This window comes from Chamaea fasciata, unplaced genomic scaffold (genome assembly GCF_029207755.1).
Source record: "Chamaea fasciata isolate MVZ Bird 193981 ecotype frontalis unplaced genomic scaffold, bChaFas1.0.hap1 SCAF_3, whole genome shotgun sequence".
NCBI classification, from domain to species: domain Eukaryota; kingdom Metazoa; phylum Chordata; class Aves; order Passeriformes; family Sylviidae; genus Chamaea; species Chamaea fasciata.
The window spans coordinates 31,560,972-31,577,916 of record NW_027094088.1 but is presented as its reverse complement, the minus strand read 5'-3'; the positions used below and the strand labels follow the sequence as shown (position 1 = coordinate 31,577,916).

At 40.2% G+C, this 16,945-nt stretch overlaps 1 protein-coding gene across 1 annotated transcript in view; it reads left to right on the top strand.

Moving 5' to 3' along the window:
• The first annotated feature begins 162 nt into the window (after positions 1 to 162).
• Positions 163 to 16,945, top strand: part of CAMKMT (calmodulin-lysine N-methyltransferase) — a 211,338-nt gene continuing 194,555 nt past the window's right edge. Inside the window, exons 1-3 of the mRNA XM_066178491.1 lie at positions 163 to 464; positions 5,848 to 6,014; positions 14,760 to 14,824. Of these exons, the coding sequence (XP_066034588.1) occupies positions 366 to 464; positions 5,848 to 6,014; positions 14,760 to 14,824 (331 nt within the window). The 5' untranslated portion in view covers positions 163 to 365. The remainder of the gene's footprint in view (positions 465 to 5,847; positions 6,015 to 14,759; positions 14,825 to 16,945) is intronic.

The window sequence follows — 16,945 nt, the reverse complement described above, 5'->3', positions numbered from 1 at the left end:
AGCCGCGGCGGCCCAGCGGCGCTGATGTCAGCGCCGGGACGCGGGGCCACGGCGGGCGGGCACGGTCCCTGGCGCGGCTTTCCCGCGTGGCTGCCGTGCCACACCCGCTCCCGTCCCCGGGCGCAGAGGTCACGGGAGGCTTGTCTGGAGCCGCGCCCCCGCCGTGCCGGGCCTGAAGAACACCGCACTTCCTCGGCCGCCGAGAGTCGCTCGGCGCTGCCCTTAGCAAAGATGGCCGCGCCCCTCCTCCCGCTCCATCCCTAGCCCGGCCGGTCCCGCAGCCGCTGGACGCTCAGCGGCGCGTCCCCGCCGCCCAGGACAGCGCTCCCTCCCGCCTCGCCAGCTCCCGCCGCTCCCGCCGCCGCATGGCCGAGGCTGCGGGCTCCCCGCGCCGCCCCGCCGCGGGCAGGTGCGGGGTGAGCGGCGCGGCGGCGGCCCGAGCCCGCTGGCGGCTGCTCGGACAGGTAGGGGGAGCCCGCGGGCGGGAGGGGCCGGCATGGCCGGGCGGGCGGCGCCGCAGCCTGAGGGCAGCGCCGGGTCTCTCCCGTTACCCTCGGCCGGGATGTGCGGGCAGTGCCGCGCTGCCCGCACTCCTTACAGCAGGATTGCGAGCAATGCTGTGGTGGGGCACGTAAAGGGGCTTGCAGCACTCGCCCTGGAAGAGATGATAATTATTACAATACATACACGTATATATGCGCCCAACCCTCTCTAAAGAGAGGGGAAGCGGAGGAGCGAGCACCGATCCCTTCACTCTCGTGACCGGTGACATTAACGGAATGGCCTGAAGTTGTGCAGGGGAGGTTTAGGTTGGATATTAAAAAAAAGGTTCTTCACCCAAAGGCCGGCCGGACGCTGGAACAGGCTCCCCAGGGAAGTGGTGTCAGGCAAGCCTGACAGAGTTGAAGTGTTTGGACAATGCTCTCAAGCACATGGTGTGACTCCTGGGGTGTGCTGTGCAGGGCCGGGGGCTGGACTCGATGGTCCTGATGGGTCCCTTCCAACTCAGCTAATTCTGTGATTTTAGGATTCTAAAGTGTGCCTTCAGCAGATTCCCAAAATTGTCCATGGCCTGTGTTAAGGGAGGAGGACCAGCATCTCCTCAGCACCCCCACCGACTGAGGGCACCTTGGGATTTTCAGGCCATAGTTTGACACCTTCCATCGATGCCGCTGGGGCTGGTTATCGTGGCTGCCACCTCATTCCTGCACTTTGCTCCCTGTCCTGCTTTTGATGGGGAGCTGGGGCAAGACCCCACTCACCTGGCAGTGAAAACTGCATTTTGCTGAGGGGCTTTACCTGGAGGAGTGTGAGGAGGAAGAAGGAGCAAGTGGTGACACCTGTGGTAAACAGCAGCTTCTCAGCTCCAGCCTTCCGCACTGTTTTAGACCCTTTCTGAGCAGAGCAAGGTTGGTGGAGGCAAAAAAGCTTAAAAACTCTGGTCTGTTTCATTGGCTGTTATTGTTACGGGATGTGAAATTTACAGTCCTACCCTGAGCGTTTTGTTCTATGCAGATGGACATCTGGAGCTGCCTATGGCCAGCTGTCTTCGAGAGGGCGGAAGGGTGGCACTGACGCAGTGGTGGCACCTGGGTTGGAAGGGGCACCTGGCTGCACCTGGGTCACAGTGGGAGGCCTGAACATGAGTATTGAACTTTGTGTGTGCTTCTGGTTTCTAAATTTGCCAGTCCTGTTCGACTTCTGTTTTATTATACTGTAATTCAGGAAACAACAAAGTTACTGGTAGGAATATCAGGTTTATCTTTTAGGTTTCTGTTCTAGCAGCCTGTGTAAGCTGCACTCTGTGGCTATACTAGCTGTTATTTCTTCTCAACATATACTGCCTTTGGCATATTCCTGTCTCTTAAAATCATAAGGAGCTTTTCATAACAATAGAATGGGGTTGTGGAAGAGTGCATGTGGGAGTGCATTTGGGGAGAAGGCTTCTCTTTTTTTCTCAAACTACCATGTATCTGTGACCTTTCTCTCTGCAGATTCCCTTGGTTTTTCCATGTTCTTTTGCTTTTCTGTTGATTTTTATATGGTACAATGAGCAAGGATCAATTTAATCTTACTGGTACATCTGAAATAAAAATCAGTTCTGTGCTCTTTGCTACAGTGGTGCTCAGATCTATCGATGGATTGGAAGAAGGTATCAACCTCCCTTTAAATCAATTTTTAAAGGAGCATTGTCAAAGTGTTTCTTACAGTGCTTTTAAAAGCCCTTTTCATACTGCTTATAATAATGCCTTACGTGAAATCAGTTCTGTGGTGTGTTTATATCTTGAATTTGCTTTCATTCAATGCACACACAAATTGATTTACTATGGTAAGGATGCTTGAGTGCATGCTTGCTGATTTAATTAAAAAAAAAAAAAGCCCTTTTATGAGGTATCCTATGAAGCTAGCATAAAGAACCAGGGGTTTGCATAATTACCTGTGTGCTCTTCATCAATGAAATGTTTTATGTATGTACTGAGTTTGAAGTTTGACAATATTTTTAAACTTAGTCTGTCAGAATCAAGAAAAGTATTTCTTGCATTTAAAAAAATGCTGAGGGAAGTTACCCATTTACTGTGCATTTGTAGATGACTGGATAAGTTCTTTAAGGCTGTGCTTTGAGCTCTGCCAGTCTCTGTGGCTGAAGGCAATACCCAGTCAGTAGTTTTCAGCAGGGAAGTTAGAGCAATAGCCGTGCATTAGGTTCCTCCCTATATGTACATGTGCTCCCTATAGAAAGTTTCTTGAAATCTGTAAGCTTTTTTTGTTTATCCTGCCTATTACCTTCCTCTTGCTCTTCCCATACAAGTCTCAGAATCACAGATTATGCTGAGCAGGGAAGGATGCACAAGGATCATCAGGTTCAACTCCTGGCCCTGCACAGGACCATCCCCCGGAATCACACCACATGTCCGAGAGTATCTTGCTCACTTGCTAATGGACTTTAACTTCCAGAATTGAAAAATAAGAGCTAAAGTGAGGATAGGTCTATTTCACTATATTTTTTTTTCTGAGTAGAAGCACTTCTAAAACAAATTTTCATCTCTTCCTGCTCTTCTCTCTGAGAGGGGTGCCTGTGCTCCAGATCTCTTTTTCCTTGTTTTTGTTAGTCTTGAATTTGTAAATTATTTATGGTTGGATAAAACAATTTGGTAAGTAAATTGTTTGTAAAAATAAATACCATAGTTCTATGGATGGTATTTAGAGTGCAGTTACAGGTTATGTTGTAGCTGGTTGTGTAGAAACTTTCTTGCATATACAAAATACCATGTTGCAGTCACTGCCAGAGAACTGGCAGAGGTTTGCAGACCATAAGCTGTTACTGAATTTGGCTCTTAGTGCAACTAGGCCTGACAGTTACAGTTACAGTTAAATACAGGGAATTTCAGGTGACTGCCTTTCTCCATGGTGTTTGTGGGAGATTCTTTTTTGGTGAGGTGTTTTTTAAGAGCTGTCAACCAGTTTTAGGTTTTATAGGGAGTCCTAAACATGGTCCTAATACTGTGACTAAATACTGAGGGCATTACAATTGAGATCTGTGGTAATATTTTACCAGAATTTTGTAGAACAGGAGACTGTTTGGTGATGACTTAAGATAAGTTTGTCACCTTTTGTTTTTTATCAGTGGATTATTCTGTAGCAGCAACTTATCTTTTGAAGCCTGTTTTACACAACTGTGATCCTTTTGGGAACAGACTTGAGAAACCCCCCCTCTTTGATCCATATTTTAAAAAATACAGATATAAATAATGTAACATAGTCTCCTTTTGTGCTGTTTTCTCAGTTATACTTAGGGTTTTAAAAGATTTGACCTGCTGTTGTAATTTTCAGATCTTAGACCACTTGACTTGTGTTTCAGGCTGTGGGAGAAGTGTTCTTTTGAGTATGCAAATGCTTATGAGATTTTCTGCTAACGCAGAGACTGAATTTTACAGAGTGGCTATATGATGTCTCTGTGCAACAGAAACTGAAAATAGAAAAATGTTGTTGCTGCTGTATTTTTTTTTTCTCTTAGTAATGGCTTACTACTGCTTTAAAGAAGTCCCCACACAAGACATTTTTCTGAAAATTAGGTCTTGCTGGTTTTCTTTAGTTGTCAAGATAGTCCATTTGTTTTCAGGCACACAGCTATTGCGTGAAGGTCTTAATTTTGCTGGTCTTTTAATTTTGTTCTCCTGCTTTGATTTTTTTGCATTTTCCTTCATGTGTGTACTTTTCTCACATGGTGCAGAAGTAGTGTGGACAGCACCCAGATATTTTTAATAGTTCATGGAAGATGCCTGTGCCTTTCATATGCTGAGACCTGCCAATGAAAATAGCTCCAAAAGCAGAAAGCCTAATGCCTCAGACCTGCTGTTAGGAACCAACAGTGTAGCAAATACAATTGCTCTGCTCACATATGTAGTACTTCCAAATATCCTGCAAAGTAATAGGTCATGGCCCCAAACTGTGAGGCTGTTAAATGCGAGTGCATTTTCAGTTAAAGCATGTCAACACAGCATGGGTACAGCAAAAAAAAAAAAAAAAAATCACTGACCTTTTTTTTTTTTTTTTTTTTTTTTTGTACACATGCTTTGTATGCAAAGCTTCTATTTCAAGTTTCATAATTCTGGAGAGCTGTTTCTCATTTGATTTATCTCTAAATAAATCAAATGGGCAAAACTTGTAAATTGCAGTGCTGTCCTACTCATTGGAGCTCTTCCTTGTACCTCTTATCAATTTATAGTGATGAGTTTATTTTTTGCCTTTTTTTTTTTTTTTCTTTTTAATCCATCACTGGAGACTGCGTATGCACCTTAATTTAAAAAATGCCATGGCAATTATTTATGTATTCTCTCCAATGTGTGGAGAAAGAAGTTAAATCCAGGGCACCTCTCCTTCCACATCACTGCCCTAAGGAATAAGGCTTTTTGTCTGGCAGGGAAATGCTGGCTGTCTTCTGAGCAATGGCACAGCTCAAACACTCACAGCTGAGTGCTGGGTTTTCCTGCACAGAGGAGTGGATACCTCACTCCCTGAAGATGGTTCAGTGCAGTAGACTAGGCAGGACAGAGAGCCCACGTTTTCACTTTCCGGGACAAGTGTTTTAATCATTTAAGAAATGCAAATCACACCCTGTCACTGCCTTGAATTCTTCAGTCTCTTAGCACTGAACTTGGTGCTCTCAGAGTGTTTTTGGGCTCACCTGAAGTCTGGCACATGTGTCAGTCCCCTTATGGGGGCCTGGTAGGGGAATATACAGTTGTGGTGTCAGAAAATCTGGAGCCAGGGACAGGGAGCAATATTCTCAACTTGGGCGCCTTTGGCAGCATCTCTGCAAGTGTGCAGCAGAAGACTTCTGGGCTAGGAAGGAGTCTGTCAGGGGAACACACAACACTCAGGCACCTGAAGATCATGGTTTGGGATTGTCATTTAAATTCTACAAAAGATACCTTTGTTGTTGACTTTTTTCCCCCTCTATAGGGACAGTGAGTGACACAGAAATTGCTTGTGGAGGGCACTGCTTGAACTGTGAAACTTTGTAAAATGAGAGGAAGGGGAGAACCCAGTTTGGCCCTCTAATTTTTGCATGGGTTTGCTGGAGCATGAGTTCAAAAAGCAACTTTGTGTACTTCTGAACACAGTACATTTGCTTTACAGTTATTGAGACATAATTCATAACTCATTTTCTTGACCCCTACCATCAATACCCCACTGTATTTTGTTCAGGCTTGACATCCTTGCTTATTCATAACTACTAGCTGACAGCATAGCTATTGTGGTTTGCCTCTTCACTTAAATAGGCATGGGTTTGTTCTTTTCTTGGAAGTTTTATTGTTAATGTTTAATTTGTTCTTCATTTCAAAGGTTCTGAGGAAAAAGCACTTGAAAGATGTGCATCTCCAACAAGTGTCTGTAAGAAGGTTTGCATCGTTCAATCTCTTTTCAATAGAAGACCAAAATACAGAAGAGGAAACTGGGACCTGGGTTCAGTATAGAAGCATCTTTTATCCCAAGTACAGTCTCTCCTTAAGGTAACCACAATTCAAGTTTTAAGTACTTTCTAAGATCTTGAATGGGCCTCAAATAAAAAACTCATTAGTCATCCTTCCAGTGTTTTGTGTAACTAGGGTATAGTTTACAAATAAATTGGTAAATGTTATTTTTACTTGTTTGTTACAGTAAGCAGCTTGTCTGACTCTTCTTTCTGGTACATTTCACTGAAGCGGCAGAGCTTGACTAAAAATACTGATGCTTGTAGCTAAAACAGAATGCAAATATGAGCATATATTTTATATTTTAATAGCTTTCTGTTTCGACATTCCTCAGTTATAAACAGGATATAAAAAACCCCCTGAACACAGTTATTCATGGTCTTAATAAAAATTTTTATGACATGATGTTTTTAATAATGTTCTAAAAGGTTTTTGGTAATGATCTGTATTTCATTCGGTTTTCTTCTTAGTGCTTCTTTTAAAACTCAGTTTGGAAGCCTAAATTCCTACAAAATAATCTATACTTAATTAAGTAACCTTTGTTATATTAGGGCAGGTCATTTGTATTAAAGAAATTGACAATAAAAAAAGTCCACGCACGCACAAACAAAGCCACAGAAAGCTTACTCCTCCCTGCAAAAACCCTCTAAAGGGATGTCAGCTCAGTAGCTTTGTTTATAACTCCCATTCATTACTACATCTGTGGGGTTTTGTTTTTGTTTTTCTTTTGTATTGCTTTGGTTTTGTATCTACCATACTTGGTTTGCCTCAGGAGGTTTGCAACAGTAACTTAATCCTTGAATTGATACTTGTTCTCCAGCATCTAATTAGTCTGTGGAGGTCCAGGATTTTGCATTCCCTGCACAGTGGAAGATGTTCTGGAGAACCCAAATCAAAAAGTGCATTTTTATTTACCTGGGACTTTAAATTAAAGTCAAGCTTAGAAAGGAAGATCTAACACAAACAAGTGACCATCATTAAACTGCAACATTTTTGCAAGGTTTTAAAATGAACCCATGAGAAAAAACCAAACAAAGCTAAAGGAACCCCACAACACTACATGCAGATCATTTTAAATTTGCATTTGGATGTAAAATCAGGAACAAAATTCTTTAGAGCTTTATAAAGTCCTAATTTTCCATTTTCCAAGTTTACAGTCAGTGATGTTAAAAGGGTTCAAAAGGAAACTTTTCCACTGGAAAACTGCTGTTAGTAATAGAAGTAGGTGCAGTGTTTTTCCATGTATAGACTTTTGCTATAAACCACCAGTGAATGCTGTGGACTAATTTAAACACTGACAGTCTACATAATGCCTTTGTGCAGTGTCCCTATTCCTTGTTTCTAGGTCTTCAGAGGCACACTGAGGGTAGGAAACACAAGGTGTTCAGGTAGAATTTGGGCTGAACAAGGCTGCAGTCCCCTACAATGCAGCCCTCAACTCCTTCAGTTCACTGTTGTGGCTTGCAACACTCCCTGTCACTTGATTTACTTGTTCTGGAGCTTTAAGGTGGGAGATGAGCTAAGGTGCAGCCGTGCTGGCAGTACAGAAGCCAAGGGAATGTCAGGCTGATCCTGCTCTGGCATTTGTGTACTTCTGTTTCCACCACTTTCTATGTCATCATTTTAATTGGTATTATTTGCCTAATAGTAGTTTCATTGATAATAGGACACAGCTCATCTATCGACTTTGAACGAGCATGTTTATTTGTGAGTTATTTTGTTGTGTTTCTTTAATCTTCTTCAGTGAAAATGTACAGTTTCTGTGCTGGAGCAGACTCATACCACCTTTCCAAAACTGAATATTGAGGAGACTATGGACATTGTCTTCTGGTGGGGATTTTTATTTTATGTTTTCCCTGCATTTGTTCCTTTCCAAAACATATTCAGTGACCTCTAAAAATAGTAATCACTGATCATTTTAGGGATAATAGGAATAGCTTGCTTAGTCTTACACTTCTATATTAAAACATTTTCTCCACACTGAGGAAGTGACCATACCTAGAGTATATTTATTATCTCAGAATATTGCAGGAGGTGAAGAAGGGAAGGAGAAAATACTGTGTTTTTTTTCCAGGAACAAGGTATAAATAGACTGCAACAAACTTGACTTTACCATGAGTTGGTGTTAAATAAAGTTTCTTCCCTGTTTTTTGCAGAAGCAGTGATTTAGGGGATCAGCATAATAGTTTAACATATATAACAGAGCAACAGCTCTTCTTGCTGAAACATACATATATAGAAAATAAGAAATCTTGGAGTAAGTGTTCCTGGATCTTAGAGAACTGATCATGTGCTGGAAACTTAAGGATTCTCTGTATGTCTGACTGTCTTCCCTTGGTTTTTCTCTGTCCACTGGCAAAATATTATTTATAATAGTATTAAGCAGCAGCAACAATTTTAGCAAGTTAACGAGAGTATAATATTAATATCAGTCAGGTAAATCCAGAGCACCATGCTTGAATAGGAAAGCCTTTTTATACGTTCTTTTCAGGAAAAAGATTGTTGCCTTGGCCCCCCTAAAATCTTGACAAAAGTGCTTTGGAATTTTCATCTACATTTGTTTTCCTTATGCATTAACATCTTCTTGGAAAAGCTCATTGCATATGTTCGATGTTAAAAGGGTTGTCAGCTAATATCTTGACGAGACTAAATACTTAAGAAAGTTCATAAGGTTGTTAGTGGCTTTTGGCAAAGAGTATAAAGGTCAAGCTATATCAGTTCAAGGGCTGTCAAAACTGATCAAATTGTATATTCAGATATGCTATGACCTAGCTGGAATTACTGCTCTAGAGGGGCTTGGGACCAGTTTGTCAGGCAAATAAAAGCTTTTGTAGGAACTACCAGTCACGTGTATGCTTCTTCTGAATTTTGTTGGTTTTGCTAACTAAATTCAAGCTGGATTCACGTCTCAGAAAGAAGAGCTTATGCCATGTTTTTCTGTCACTAGTTTATATCTTTTGCATCATTCTTAATAATGAATCTTTCAAAGCAGAAAGTCAGAAGTCGTAGTATAAGGCAATTTTCACTTCAAAAACTTATGCTGAATTTAGGCGCCATTTTGATTAGATCCTTGAAGTGGAACATCATCGACTCATTTTAAAAATCCCCCTTACTCTTCTGGTTAAACAGTGGTCTCCAGTATGCCTAATGCAATGTAGATTCATAGTACACGGTGGAAAGTGGTCTCTTGAGGTTTGTTTAGGTACTAAGGTGCTTCACAGTAGCTCTGGGGTATCAAAGGGAGTGTTTGGTGAGTGTGGGGTTTTGTTAGCAGTGAAAGGTGTGTCAAAATGGAATTTCTTGTGTTAGAATCCAAAACCTCATTTGATTAGTGTAGTCTCATCTGGATTTGTATTGTATTTGATGTTCCTGCACGCTGCTTCCTGGTCTTGATGGTGTTAATTGAGCTTTAGCTTTCCTGACCTGAACTCTGCATGCTCAGACAATTTCTGTGTATTTCTCACATGCTACTTGACTTTGCTTCCACACTCTGTAGGTTTCTTTTTGGTGTTGGAATTTGTCCAGGATCATCTTGTTCATCCACGTAGGCCTCCTGGCTTTCTTGTCTGACTTCCTCTTGGTCAGGATGCATTGTCCCAGAGGTGATCCTTGGATATTAGCCAGCATTCTTGGCCCCCTCTTCTCTCCAGGTCTGTATCCTATGGTATTCTACCAAACAGATCCCTGAAGAGGCCAAAGTCTGCTCTCCAGAAGTCAAGGGTAGCAAGCTTGTTGTGCATCCTTCTCACTGCCCTAAGGATCTCAAACTCCACCATTTCATGGTCCTAGCTGCCAAGGCTTCCTTGGAGATTCACATTTCCCATCAGCCCCTCCTTGTTGGAAAGAACAAGGTCCAGCATAGCACTTTGTCAGATCCTTTTGAAAAAAGAAGCATTCAGGAATCTCCTGGATTTTTAATGCCCTGGTGTGTTGTCCCTCCAGCAGACAGGGGGTGGTTGGAGGTCCCCATGAAGACCAGGGCTTGTGGATGTGAGGCTGCTCCTCTCCCTGTCTGTAGAGGGTTTCATCTGCTTGGTGTCCCTGTAGCAAACCCCCACTATAATGTCACCATTCCCTGCCCTGCCTTTAATCCTCACCCATCAGCCCTCGGTTGGTTCCTTGTCCATCCCCAGGGGGAGCTCCAAGCCCTCCAGTTTGACATAGACAGCACCACTGTCTCCACATCTCCCGTGTCTTTATTCATAGAGCTTTCAGGTATGTTTGTTAGCTGTTTTCAAGTTCTACTTAATGGTGGCAGTATTTCACTTTGCCATTGAAAAATTATGCAAGTGCTGAATGTGTGTTTTCAAAGGGATGGGAAGATACATAGTAAATAAGTAGAACTATGTAAAAATATTTATTTAATACTGCCTTTCTAAATCCTTGTATTATTCATTAGGAAAGTGCTTTTAAATTTGAATTTTGTATGAATAGTTTTAGTAATAAAGTGATTATAGTTCATAAAGATGCAGTGTCTCACTGTGGAGATGGTGCCTGCCTTTTAGACAGGAAAATTGTTCTTTTATTTGAATTAAAAAAGGAGCAATCAATATCTTCAAATTTTCTATTTCAGGATATGGATTTGCTTTTAAACTGTAGGCTCATTTTAAGAAAACAGTGCAGAAACAAGTTATTGCTGTGGTAAAATATTTTCCATTGATCAGTCATTTGCTGTTTCAAATATTAAAGTGCAGAACTGAAAAGAACAATGTCAGCGGGTTACAGGAAGGGTTAAATCTTTGGAAAAGGTGTTAAGTGTACTTTGCAAGATGTCACGCCTTTATTCTGAATGTGAATGAGCCTGTAGATAAAAATATGACAGAAACTATTAGGTGAGTCTAGACCTGTGGTTTAGAAATGAGGGGCATGCAGAGACACCACTTGTCTGTGGCAAGCAGTGTGTTAGAAGATGTTATAGGACTGAATTCCATTGGCTGTTCCTCTTGGATATTTCTGCCAATAGCATTTGAATTTTTAATGACTTTTTATTTTAGGGATAGAGATTAAAAAAGTGGAGGGAAATTAATTTCAAGGAATATTGCCTATTCCTTAGGACAATTATGTGGATGTGACAAACTTGCTTTCTTCTATTTATTGCATGCTAAGAGACCATGTGTAAATTTAGCAGCATAAAGGGTTGGCCCCAGGAGCTGGAAATGGAGGAAAGAGATGAAAAATGATTCGGCAACTACTTCTTTTATTCACTGATCAAGCTATCATTGTTCCATCATATTGCCCAAGAGGTGTTTATATGTAAAAAAGAATTGTAGTCAAAGAAGCTTTGTTTTGGTTTCTTGCTATATGAAGCTGTGATCTAGAACTGGAGTGAAAGAAGAGTTGACTTTTTTTGCTGTACTCTGGCCCAGAAAGAGCATCTGATCAGACAGCAAACTTCGCAGATAACTGAGGTTATTAGTGGGCCACAGTGACAATTGATGGTGATATTCACCAAGCCTTTTTGTGAAGTACCCTTAACAGTAATTTTTTACCATTATCCTCATCTTTTTCACAAATATACTCTTTATTTATAAGTAGGTTAATAGTGTATGGTGATGTGTTGTGTTTGGTTTTTCCCTTTTCAATATTATGTGGAAATGTACTGTATCTTAGATTCTGTAGGTTTTCAAAGTGAGTATAGGCACATACTTATGTGTGTTATTTTTTATCACTCAGTTTAAGAGTAATAATAAAGAAAAGAAGGAACCTACTTTTGTTTCATTATGGTTGATGAAAAGCATACCTTCATAGGAGCCCACTGAAGGATTTTTTTTGTACTATCCATAGCTATTTTTATATACATGTAAAAGTCTACCACTTGTGTTACTTGAATTGGAGAGGAAGAAACATTAATATATTTAAAGATTGACCTCACTCTCTCTGACTTCATCCAAAGTTGATTTATTTGAAGTCCAGAGGAAGGAATTCTGCTTTGCTTTGTATCGGGAGAAACATGAATTGAATTAGTTTATTGTTCATAGATTTATCTTCTATTACTCACTGCCTCAGGCATAGAAATTTCTGCCTATTGTGCCTTAGAGACTTATTATAATAACACTGTGAATCAGTTTAACCAGGCCAGCCTGAAATTCACTTTTTCCATGATGCTTACCTGTGCTTTTTTGAAGTACTTTGTTGATCTCGCAATCAGAGCTTTGAACTTCTTTGAACTGTACAACATCCATGACACGTTCTAAAGCACTGAATACTAATGTTCTTCTGTATCTTGAGACACCTGTGGAAATTTATGGGAATTTAAGGGTTGGGGTTTAATCCCAAGCTTCTGTGATTCCTTTCCTTGACTTTGATGATTCAGTGCACATGACACTTAAGACTCTGTGTTTGTCAGCTGTGCTGTGGAAAGCTGTGATGGTGACAGAGACTCATGGAAACCAGATGTTCTGTATCTTGGCAGCTTTCCCTGGGTTTGGTGATGGAGGAGCAGCTGATGGGATGGGACAGTGAAGCAGCAGCTGTTACAGAACTGCTGAGGATGTAATGCAGGGCAGTGGATCCCAAACTACAAGCTCTGTTAGGTGCAGGACTGAGTAGCACGCTATTTATGGTGGAATTTGGGGTTAGAGAACCCCAAATGTGTTTGTTTACAGGTGCATGTAACTTTCAGTCTGTGAGTAGGGCCTGTGATGGAACAGAGTTGGGGAATAGCTGGTGCAGAGTTTGTCTGCAGGCTCCACAAGTACAGATCTCCAAATGGAGAAACATGGCTATTGCTGTTTGGAAGTGTATTTTCCTGAGCTCTCCCTTTCACAAGTAGATCAGCTGTTGGCACGTTGCTTTCCTCAGTCCTAAAACTTGTCTGCAGTAAGAGATTATGCTCAATTCTTCAACTTCTGGATTCTACAAATTTTAAGCAGTTTTGGCTAGTGCTGTCATTTTATCATTTCTTCTTCTTGTATTTGCCTGCCTTTAGACCCTGAAGTATATAAATTGTATTGTTTTCTAAACCAGGGCACTTCACTTCTGTTTTTCTTTCTTCATTCTGTTGAACTACTGGTACTAGACTACTAAATTTTTATCCTTATTTTGCTTCACTTGGAGAGTTACATGATAAATCTCCTTTAGATATGAACTATGTACATAAAGAAATTGAGAGGGGAACAAAAAAAAAAAAAAAAGAAACCAAAGCATGTTATCCCAAGTCTACCCTAGAGAGATTAAAATACTTCTTTACTTCCTCAGCATCTCCCACCCTCCATTTGCATTCATTTAGAGATGAGACATTCACAGTTGTGTGAGAACCCCCAACAGCCCCAGACATAAGCAGAGTTACAGTTTGTAGGGTTCTGAGGAGTCAGCAGGGGAGAGTTTAAAGGGCAACTCTCTGCTGGCAGAACTACCAACCCTGTCCCCTTTTCACCTCCCTTGCACCAGCCCTGTTGCATTGGTTGTCCAATTTGATGGAAAACAAACTTGCAAGAAAGAAGTACATTAAAAAATCCACACGGTCCATCAGCATTCTTGTAGACTTCCTCTGCAGAAAAGGCATGTGGTTTTGGTTTGTTTCTATGTAGCTGGAGAAGAGCATTCATGTCCAGTTGAATCTTTTGTAACATCTCTCATATATTTCTTTGTCTCTGCTGATGAGCTCAGTTCAGTTTGTTAATTTGATTTCCATTTGATTTTCATTTTTTTAAGAATTAGTCCAGTTGCTGTTTGGTGCTTCTCAAAATTTAACTTGTTAATGTTTTTTTATTTAATGCTTATGCTTATCAGGATCTATAAGGGTTATCAGGGTTTTTCACAATAAATATGCAATTTCATGTTTGCAAAACTATTGATTTTTTTTTTTCCATGCTTACAGCAATCTTTCTTCAGGAAAGAACAGCTGAGAGAATGAGAACTAATTTTGTAGGTGCCAAAAGTCTTGGATTTATTGCATTTTTTTAATGTTTCAAATTAGTATGTTCCCAAACAGCATTAGAAGCTGTATTTGAAACGTGATTAAAGCCCTATATTTTCATATTTTGCTGCCTTGCTGAATTCCTTCTAGATTTTCTTTAATGCATTTGTAAAACAGCTGTGTGACCTGATTGTTGTAAAGTGTAAGACTACTGCTTTGTTCATTTTGGACTTAGATTAATTTGAAATATTTAAAACAAGATTAGATGCTTTTTTAATGTGTGTGCCACTGCACATTAAAAGGCAAATTTTAGGTAAATGTTTATTCAATTTTGGTGCTTATTCTTTCTGCTGCTTTCAGTGTTTTGCTCACTGCAGTCTAAAATTTACTCTTGTGTATGAAATTTAGGTAATTAATTTATTATCCCCACTTTTGAATGTTTATGGGTTATGCAAATGTAAAACCAAAGAAAATGCAGTTCACTGAACACATTAATCAGTTTCATTGTTAGCATTAATTTAATTGTTCTTGATTTTGTGAGAGAAAACAGGAATGTGCATACAGCTGCTGTTCAAAAATACTCTTTGGATTTTCCCTTTCAAAGAAATTGCTTTATCAAAGTTCCTCCTTTTCTCTATGTGACTTCCACAACTAAATAAAAATTGATGTTCCTTGGAAATGGTTTCCTCCTGATAGTAGTTTCTGAGGAACACATTCCTCCTGATTCATGGGTTTCAGTGCTGGGATTTTGAAGACTGGTGATTGTCCCCTTGTTTTCCCCCTGGTGGCTACAGTTGTACCTGTTTGCTGCTTCACTGTGAAAGGGGGTGGGGAGAAGTGAATGCATACAGTAAATCTCTTTGTTGAAGATGGGGTTTTGTTATGGTTTATATGTCAGTAAAGTCACTATATATGTTTTTTTCCAGATTTCACAATGGCCTCTTAAATGTTAGAGATGTTCTTACAAGTTTTGACAACACGGGGAATGTCTGTAAGTCGCTCTTTATTTAAGTACAGTACTATGTTGATAAAAGTCTAACTGTACCAGTATAAAACATCTCTGTATCAGCCCTCAATAACCATTTCGTTTAGCTGGGAAACTCCATTACTGTGGTCAGAGTTACCATAGCATTACAGTTTTATGTAGCACAGTTGTTTTTGTGTTGGATACACCCTTAAGTTCTCCCAGGGCAAGATATTTTTGGTTGTGGCTCTGGTGGGAACATTAGAATGACTGGCCTGGACTGGATAAAACATGAGTTTAGTCCATTGATTTGTGTTGGCCAGGGGTCAGCAGTGGCTGTGTGAGGAACAGCAGTGAAGGAACATGGGAAGCAATCAAGGGTACTTCTAGCTTGGAGAGAACAAACTTGAACCAGAGAAACACAAAAGAAATCACTCAGGTTGTGAAATTCCTCCCTACCAGAATGTTTTGGATCCTAAAGCATGAAATAAATTCAAAAAGCAAAGGGGGAAAAAATTGTGCAAGAAAAATTTACTGTGGCTATTAAATATAAAGACATCACTTATGGCTTAGGAAGTGCAGGGTGTTAGGAGAGTTAATGGGGCAGTAGGATGATATGTTTGTCCTGATCTTTCACTCGTGTCTAAGCATCAGTTACTGGCTGCATTAACCTGAGGCAAGATGAGCTCTAAGTGGGCCATCAGTGTCTGACCCAGTATGGCTCTGCTTCAGTATACTTATTAAAAAAATTATCTGTGCTATTAATGGACTTGAATTATCAAATTGTGGTAGATGGTGGAAACAAAGCTGAGCAAACGTATTGAAACATTTCTGATGTGATGAGTAATTACTATTATATAATTAACGTTTAGAGATACACATATAATTGTTGTTTGGTTATTCTGCCTCATCTTTCAGGCTGGTTTGTTTGTTTTCAAACAAGCAAACCGATAGAATAAAGTTAGTAAAGTTTGCCATATATTCAAGAAATATATTCGTATTTCCCCTTCTTATCAAGCCAATGATATAGAAACTGTTTTGATATGTGTGTTTTATCTCAAAATTCCAGTCTTAGTATTCCAAAGCTACGTTTCAATAAACATTAGTTCATTATATAACAACTAAAGCATTTATTTTGAACTGCAGAGAAAATACTTCCTGTGTGTATGTGTGTCCAAAAATGCTTCAGGTAATGAATCAGGACAGTGTAATATGGTAACATGATTTCTTGCTCTTTGTGTGGGTACTGAGTTTGTGCTCAATCTACACGGATTTCCTTGTTAACACAAAGAATTTACTCTGCTGAAGTTTTCATATGCTTTCCTATTGAAAGTGCTGTCAGCTCTTCTGTTAACATCTTCCAGTGTTTCAGCTACTTTTTTATTGATTGCAGACGGTAAAACAAGACTTATGCTCTTAATAGGCACACCACCGGTGCTAACACGGGAGTAATATGACATTTGTAGTTCTCACTGTTTCTGTGTTTGTATAAAGATTCACATTTGTCCTTTTGGATTGAGAATTGCTTTGAGGGCTCATGCTGTGGTATTATATATAGCATTTGCCAAGTTATTTCCAGATTCACTGCTTCCCCATTTTTACATGTCTTTGTCTGTAAGTGTCTGTCTGTATTGATCTACATATTACTGATTTATGCCTGTTCTACTATGCACTCTAGATTACACTCTATTAGCGTAACTGTAAAGTTATTATATTCTGGCAGCATGCAGTATTGGCTTGGAGTGTAATAATCACGCTTTTTTGCTGCCACCTGTATGGAATAAATATTCTCAGTATCCATGCCAGAGTAACTATGTGTCTGTCACACCCTCATAGTAAAGTTCCCCCAACCATGTGTTTACTGAGCTGCTCTATTTGGGTCATACCTGATGGAATTTCTGTGCACTCCCATCATCCCTTAATTCGAATTGGCTCTTTCTTTGATCTTTTCCTGTGTATCTATTCACTCTCTTTGTGTTAACCCACTGTGGAAATGATGAGGGTGTTATGTTGCCTCCTTTTACCCCCAGAGGTAACTACTGTTGTCCTTCTAAAGTTAGGTTGACTTTTTTTTATAATTTCTGTAGTATTCTACAAGAACTTTATATTATCAAATCATAGTGTGCTCTAAAAAAAACCCAGATATTT